General features: G+C 39.5%; 1 protein-coding gene, 1 long non-coding RNA gene and 1 pseudogene across 2 annotated transcripts; all 3 read left to right on the top strand.

Moving 5' to 3' along the window:
- The first annotated feature begins 1,247 nt into the window (after nucleotides 1-1,247).
- On the top strand, nucleotides 1,248-1,867 carry LOC129379578 (uncharacterized). The gene is made up of 3 exons (XR_008608203.1): nucleotides 1,248-1,395; nucleotides 1,518-1,544; nucleotides 1,809-1,867. It is a non-coding gene; the product is annotated as an uncharacterized LOC129379578 (long non-coding RNA).
- Nucleotides 1,868-3,453: 1,586 nt separating this feature from the next.
- Nucleotides 3,454-4,179, top strand: LOC129379574 (protein unc-13 homolog B-like). Its single transcript, XM_055060400.1, has 3 exons — nucleotides 3,454-3,552; nucleotides 3,713-3,860; nucleotides 3,986-4,179. Exons 1-3 carry the CDS (start codon nucleotides 3,481-3,483, stop codon nucleotides 4,054-4,056), a joined length of 291 nt encoding a protein of 96 aa, XP_054916375.1. The 5' UTR covers nucleotides 3,454-3,480; the 3' UTR covers nucleotides 4,057-4,179.
- Nucleotides 4,170-5,990, top strand: LOC129379592 (protein unc-13 homolog B-like; annotated as a pseudogene).
- Nucleotides 5,991-7,708: the final 1,718 nt, after the last annotated feature.

Here is a 7,708-nt window from a genome sequence, read left to right as displayed (position 1 = left end):
CCGCCTCTGTTCTGGTGTCTGATCTCCAGAGAGGATCTGAACCAACCCATCAGAACTCAGTGGAGGTGGTGGAGGATGAGGATGGGGCGCGGCGAGGAGGTGGAGGAAGAGCGCCGTGATCCATCTCTCTGCTGTGGAGACCTGAGGGAATCTGACAGAGAAACAGCAGCCTTGAAATTACAACAACACTGTTATTTAATATTGTTGTTGTAACACTATTGCTGTTATTACATTATCAATGACGATAACGTTTCTCCAACATTGATGTTGAGGGCCAAGTGTTCAAATTAGTGATAGATTCCAGTTTTGACATCATATCAATTTGATTTGTTTTTGATTGTTAGGAAATGCACCATGTTGAAATCATATAAAGAAAATTAAGGCTGCCTGGGAAAATACGAATCACTCTGTTAAATTAACATTTTAATATGAAATTCAAAAGTTTTTGTGCAGACAAATCTGCAGGTTTTCCTTTTTAAGAAGAATATTCTAAGACTTAATGCATCTCAAACTCCCTCCAAGCTCATATATCTTTCTAAAAAGTTACTTGTAAATTAGTTTAGTCTTATTTTAAGTGTCCAAATGTACTTGAACAATAAACTAGACCAAAAATAAATGGTAATATTTTTTTTTCTGATAGTATCCACGTTTTAACTCAATATAAAGTCAGTTCTTGTAATTGTGGCTGGAGAAAGACATTCTCTACCTTTTCTCTACTTTTCTAGCTGAAGAATAGCGCGCTAGCATGGCAGGCAAGTCCACTGCATATGCAACATGTAAAACATGACTGCATATGTCTTAAAAATAACTTTAAAAAACCACTGCACAATTATCTGAATGAAGCAACGAGACAAAACCTTTGTTGCCTCTTTACTGCAACTCCTAGTTTGAAGGAAGTGAGGAAGAGGAGGAAGTTAAAGAGGAAGGGGAGGAAATGGAGGCAGAGGTTTGTTGCAGTTGAAAGTGGTTTTTAACATCCTTCATTCTCCAAATCCAAAGTCATTTCCAAAGATTTTCCCCAAACTGAAACGAAAACATCCAACATGGTGGAGTTTTGTTGTCTGGTTTTATTCTCATCTGTGAGGATTTCCTCTTTAGATTAGCAGCATTTTCCCTTATTTCCATAAAAGCGCCACTTTCACGTCACCTTCAACTGTATTTTTTCATTTTAACACTTTATTTTGTTCCTTTTCTAAACCATGTGTGATAGACTGAGAAGGAGAGTGGGTTAAACATGTTATCTGGGATTAAATCACCTTAATATTCACCAAAGAGTCCAGAAATCATTTGGATTTATACAGCTCCTCCACCTCTTCAGGACAGTTTGACACTGTTTGTGTTTTTTTATATCTCTAACAATTTTCTGACTCAAAGATGGACGAACCATTTGAGAAGGTAGGCACAAGCAGAATATCCTAAATTAGATCCTTAATAAGCAATTTTCCACTTAATGAGTGTCAAAATGGGGCATTTCATCCAAAATGTCTTGTTTTACCTCCCAACTTTCTGCCACATAGAGAGAAAATGCATGTGAGGATCATGAGGTGAGTTCATGCGTTACAGGAGGTGAACTGTAACATGCATGTTATATATGAGTAGAAATGCAAACTACACCAACAAGGTGTTTAACGGACTCGTAATGCAACCGTAGACTCTCAGGTGTTTTGTAATAATTTCGCTTTAAAAGTAATTTAGCTTCCAGGTTCTGAGTCCTCAGTAAAAATCCCAAAACTTCCCAGTTTTATTTCCCTTTTTCTTTCTCTAAAACCTTTTGTCAGCCTTTTGAACTGAAGGTTTCTCTCCTCCAGATGGACACGGAGGCCAGCGACCTGCTCAACGACCTGCAAGGTTCGCTCAACAACGTTCTGGACGACCTCAGCAGCACGTTTGGGAACAGGTACGCCGCCCTCACACCCCCACGTTTCCCCACTTTGTCCAGTGCATCACTGGCTTTTCTTCTCCTGCAGCTTCCAGAGCCGCATCACCGACTGCATGCGGCAGATGGCGTCGCTGCTGTACAGATCAAAGGACCGCTCAACGAAAACACCAAGACCAGGTGGAGGCGACTCGGACAACATGCTGCGGCCGCTCATGGACTTCCTGGATGCGCAGTGGGTTCAGTGGGATTTCCCCAAACACGGCTCGTCCGTCGGCGTGTGTGTGAACGTCTTGTTTTTGCAGATTAACGCTGTTCGCCACGGTTGTGAGAAAACCGTCCTGAAGCGCTTCTGAAGGAGCTGTGGAGGATCGTGATGACCAGCCTGGGAGAAGAACATCGTCCTGCCGCAAGGGAACGACACCTTGGTGAGTCTGACGCTCGTCTCCGTCACTGGACAGGTTTCCATCCAGATGGTTTTGAAATGTTGTCAAAAAGTGTGAATTACATAACAAACACCAATCTTACCCAAATATTTTTGATCTAGTTGTCAGTGAAACTATCTTAGAACAGCAGAAAATGAGAAAACTAACTCACAAATAGCTTTTCAGCAAGAAATAGAAGCTTGTTTTTAAGTCAATAATTTCTTAATATTGCTGACAAATTTGATTATTTCACCTAAATCAAGATATTTTTGCAATATTATAAGATGTATAATAACCAGACTAAAATCTCATTTATATCAATAATTTTGTGCAAAATAAATATAATGAACTTATTTTGTGTAGGACAGATTATTTCACTTATGACAAAACATTTTCCCTTAAATTAAATAATCTGCCAACTACTTTTTTAAATCAATATTAAGGAATTATCGACTTAAAACAGCTTCTTCTTCTGATAAGTTACTATTAAGTTACTTTTGTCTTATTTAAAATGTGCTGAGATATTTTTAAATTCTAATTCAAACATACTTTATTGATCCCAAAAGAAAAGTTAAATGTTGTAATTCACATTTGTCAAATTTGCACTAGAAACTAGAGCAAAAATACTTGGTGAGAGTTATGGTTTTGCAGTGTAATTTACATTTTCTTTTATACATTATTATAAAAATTTGCTCAAAATTTGAATCACAGGGATGGAAACATGGCTGCCATTTTGAAATGGATCAACTCGTAATTGTGTCAGATGATGAGATGTAAACATTTTGACAGACGTGACCAAACACAAAAATATTTTTATCCATTATGTTTTAAAATGATGACTGTGGCATATTCAGTTAATTATTAGTCAACAAACTGAACATCATCCAATCACATATAGAGTAGATAAATAACTCACTTTATGTATGAACATGAGTTGTATCGATGCTTTTTTTCCCATTTCCATCAAACTTTACTAATATGATACTTAAAATTGAAACAAGGCTTCTGAAAACTAAAAGAATAATTCATTTTTCTGTTTTTCCTGAAGGGAGCACAGATCCTTTCTGCTGCTAAAGAACTGGACACCTTTCCAAACTGAAGGTATCAGGTTGCCTTTGAGTTTGCTTTCTCCTGTGAATTGGTCTAGTCAAAGTCTTGGTTTGGGTTGTTTAGGATCACATGGCAGGAGACGCTAAAAGCCTGACGCCCAGGCAGTGTGCCGTCATGGATGTGGCTCTGGATACCATCAAGGTGAGAGCGAAACGTTGACCTCTGGTCAAACAGAAAAGTACAATTCATTCACATTTTAAGAGTCTTTTAGTTGATTAACTAAAAGTCTGATTAACTCCACTTTAAGTTTAATCATTCAGGTTGTAGAACGCTGATTCCTCTCGTTTTGTTTCCTACGCAGCAATACTTTCATGCGGGCGGGAACGGCTTGAAGAAGACTTTCCTGGAGAAGAGCGCTGAGCTTTCGTCGCTCCGCCACGCTCTGTCGCTCTACACCCAGACCACCGACACGCTCATCAAAACCTTCGTGACCACGCAGCATTCACAGGGTAGATCCAAAACGCCTCCAAGGAGATTAAATACGGGAGAGTTTCAGATTCCTCGCTTCTTTTATCTCCTGGATTTGGTTGTTTAAGTTGCTGTCTTGTTTTTATCTCCTGCTGCTCTGTGCCAGTGCACAATGGGAAGGGTATTAGGTTAACCCCTAATGAGAAAATCCAGCCCAGCAGGGGTAGGTCTCCATGAAATCATCATCAGCCCAACTTCCCTTCATCGTTTTCTCTCTTCTGTTTTGTGAAACCTGCGTTTCTGTCGCATGACTCTATAAAACGTGGTTTTCTTTGCCTGCATTGGACCAAATGTTGTTTGTGTTAAACCAGGCTCAGGTGTGGACAAACCCATCGGAGAGGTTCCCTGCAGATTGAGCTGTACACTCATCCCAGAGCGGAGAGCGGAAAGTTACTCTCAAAGGTCCGTTTGGGCTCATTTTGAAGCAATAAAATCAAAGCTGCAGCATTTTAGTGTCATTTCTGTTTAAATGTTTGTGTCATTGATGCAGTGATTGCAGCCAGTGATTTGGAAGTGGCAGACGTCTGGGATGTTCAGACCTTCGTGGAAGTCACGATGATCGGGCCGCACCTCAGCGACAAGAAGCGCCGATTTCAGACCAAATCCAAGAACAACAGCTGGTCTCCCAAATACAACGAGACCTTTCACTTGTAAGTTCAAAACCAAACGTCGTGACACATTTAGGATTTGAAGCTCTTTTAATTCTGACTTCATAAACTGTTGGTTACACAAACAAAGTCCTTGTGAAATTACTGGACAATGTCAGCTAATGCGCTAGCAGCACAGCTAATTGTTCATTTAGTGTTTCTGCTAAACATTTAGTGAAGTTCCTCAAATTTAACTTTTCCAAATAAAATCTGGATTTATTTTAAGAAATTAATTGTGTGGCAATAGTTTTAAAAGTTATTAAAAAAGCTAAATTAGCTCTACTATTAGCACATTAGCAGCTTAATGGAAGTGTCCCTTCTGCTGCAGATGTCAAACTTTATTCAACTGAAAGTCTAGAAAACAGCAAAAGTACATTAGTGCTTTAGAATTTAACTCGAAAACTGATTTAGGGGAATCAAAATGTGTTGCACAACAAATTTGCTCTGCTATTAGCAGATTAGCAAATTAGCAATAGTGTAATCTACCACTGCAGATGTGGACCTCAAATCAAAGTAAAATGTTTTGATTTAAAATGGAAAATTAGATCATCAAAAGCTAGGTGTACGAATGTTTTTAAAGTTTCAGAAAAAGCACAAAATCAGGAATTAGCTCTGCAATTAGCGCCCTAGCCCATGTGCTCCCATCCTGTGTTCTGCTCTCGCTCTGCAGCGTTCTGGGTGTTCAGGACGGGTTCGAGTGCTACGAGGTTCAAGCCTGCGTCAAGGACTACTGCTTCGGCCGCCGCCGACCGGGTGGTGGGCCTGGCCGTGGTGCAGCTGAGGGACATCATGGAGAGGGGCAACTGCGCCTGCTGGTGCCCCTGGGGCAGCGCATCTCCATGGACGACACGGGCCTGACCGCCATGCGGATCCTCTCCAGCGCTCCAACGACGACGTCGCCAAGGAGTTCGTCCGGCTCAAGTCCGAGACCCGATCAGCAGAGGAGGGAAGATGAGGCTCTGCTTGATGCAGTGGCACTGCTTTGACCTCTGACCTGTCTTGGCTGCTGTGTAAAACCTCACCAGCTTCCAGTGTTCTTCAACTTCACATTTTTTTAAGTCTCGTCCGCCTCTACTGAGGAGACAGAACCCATCCAGAACCTGTCAAAGGGCCGAATAAGAACCCACCCGCCCCGAGTGTTCTTGTGCAATAAATCCAACCCACCCCTCCCAAAGTGTGGCCAAGTGGTTCAAGCCTTACACTCTGCAAGCTGTGAATGTGTGTTCATGTAAAAGGAAAGAAATCCCTGTTTTTAATGAACACAAGTCAAATATTTCACTTCACTTAGCAAAGAAAAACTACAAATCACAATTTGTTTTCTAACAGTTTGAGCAGGAAAATGCCTTGTCATGCAGAAACGATGCTAATCCTCGTTTTCACATGAAAAATGTTTGAATTTAACTCATCGCTTCATTTCATCCTCTATTGGTAGTAATTTTTATTTCTCTCTGTTTTCTGCATGTCATGGCCATTTTATTTATATTTTTGTATATTTATTTCCCTTTAAAGATTTGATCTGATTTCTGATCCATTTTTTGACATTTTTGAGTTTTTTGGGGTTTTGTTACAAACTGAGTTGCACAGCAGGACTTGAGTTGGAATGATTACAAGTTTACATTTTTCTCCTTTTTTGTTTTTTATTCTGCTCTTCATACGAGTGGCCTTAATTATAAAAATGATGTTTATTTTTTGTTTATTTTTAATCTCTTTACCTTGTAATTGTTATAATTTGCATATTCTTTCTCCAGATTGATGTCCTTAACATTTTGTATTTTTCATTTTAGTGATTTTATGTAAGCTGTAATCTGTCATGCTGAGTATCAATCCCATGTTTTTTATTTACCATTTCTTTGTATTTCTGTAGACAGCGATTTATTTTGAACTCTTTTTGTTTCAGCAGCTTTTTAATGGATGAAATTAAACTACAGATCCAGCCTCTTACCTTCCCTCAGTAATTCAATGTTTCTGTTGATGGGAGCAAATATTTCCTTGTGCCAAGTTAAGTTTTCACTTTAGGTTTTTTTAATTATTGCACATTTTTGTAACTTTTTGACCATAAATCACTGCATTTATCTGGAGTTTTCATTGGACTGTCACGTCTCTTTAAATCTGTCTCACTGTGTATGATTTCCACTCAATATTTTGTATAAAGTATTTAAGACTTGTATGGAAATGTCTTTTATTTCTTATACTACAGACTAAAAACGTAATTTTCACAGTGAAATCAGTGTATTTATACTGGGCAAATTTATAATAGATCTTATTGCAGTTTGTGAGGAAAAAGGTGCAAATTCAACTGGAAGTCTCTTCTAACCCCACCTGCATCATCCAACCGTTGCTTCCTGTTCATCACCATTGATTAATCAACGTTGGTCCAAGACGCGTCACGTCCAATCACTGTCCAAGTCCCAGCTGATAAATAGCACCGCTTTCCAGCAGAGCTCAACCCTCCTCCACCCCTTCACCTCCACTCGCTCGGCTAACCGGCTGCATCCTTTCTTCACCTCCATCACCAATGTCTGGTCTCGGGGGATGACGTTCCTTTCAGCATATGGAATGCTCATCCAAGCTCATCGCAAAGATTGTGATGATCCATGTCCTCAGCCGGGGCCAAGCGCCAAAGACTTAAATTTTGTATGTCAATAAACTCTTCTAATGGTTTCCATTTTCTCCGTCTAAGTCTCTCCAGATTGAATTAATGTTCAGATGAAATCAACTCAGATTTTTCCATTGTGAACTAACCATAAAAGTTCATCTGAATATGTGTGAAGTGCACAATTAGTCCAAGTTCAGGGAGCAAAAACAATCTTTAATACATCTGCAGACAGAGGGAAAAATATACTCTGCATAGGCGAAAATCTAAATCTGCTCTAACGAACTCAGAGTTACATAGTTGCTTTATTCACCTTCAGAAGGAGAAGATTAAGTTCCCAGACGACCCGCCTGGAAACTTCAGCAGACGCATCTTGTTCAGTTAGTTTGTACACCCTCTGCAGCTGCACCGAAAAACATCTTGACTATGATACAATTACATTTATGTGATACATAAAAGAACACTGTATGATGCAAATAAAACATTTTCTCTTTAAAGAAAAATCTACTTCACATATGTTGGAATGTCATTGTTCCAGAAATGGTGAATTTCATATGTGCATCTTTTTTTTCCATCCGTTTTTCTTTCC

The sequence above is a fragment of the Poeciliopsis prolifica genome, unplaced genomic scaffold (genome assembly GCF_027474105.1).
Source record: "Poeciliopsis prolifica strain line A6 unplaced genomic scaffold, Auburn_PproV2 SCAFFOLD059, whole genome shotgun sequence".
NCBI lineage: Eukaryota > Metazoa > Chordata > Actinopteri > Cyprinodontiformes > Poeciliidae > Poeciliopsis > Poeciliopsis prolifica.
The sequence above is the reverse complement of the archived record's forward strand: the minus strand, read 5'-3'. Positions and strand labels throughout refer to the sequence as shown.

What these genes read in the sequence shown, in the direction of transcription:
- LOC129379574 (XM_055060400.1), top strand. Translation starts at nt 3,481, where the DNA reads ATGGCAGGAGACGCTAAAAGCCTGACGCCCAGGCAGTGTGCCGTCATG. An exon ending in TGGCTCTGGATACCATCAAG is followed by an intron (nt 3,553 to 3,712) that starts GTGAGAGCGAAA and finishes TTTCCTACGCAG; the next exon opens with CAATACTTTCATGCGGGCGG. An exon ending in GACCACGCAGCATTCACAGG is followed by an intron (nt 3,861 to 3,985) that starts GTAGATCCAAAA and finishes GCTCTGTGCCAG; the next exon opens with TGCACAATGGGAAGGGTATT.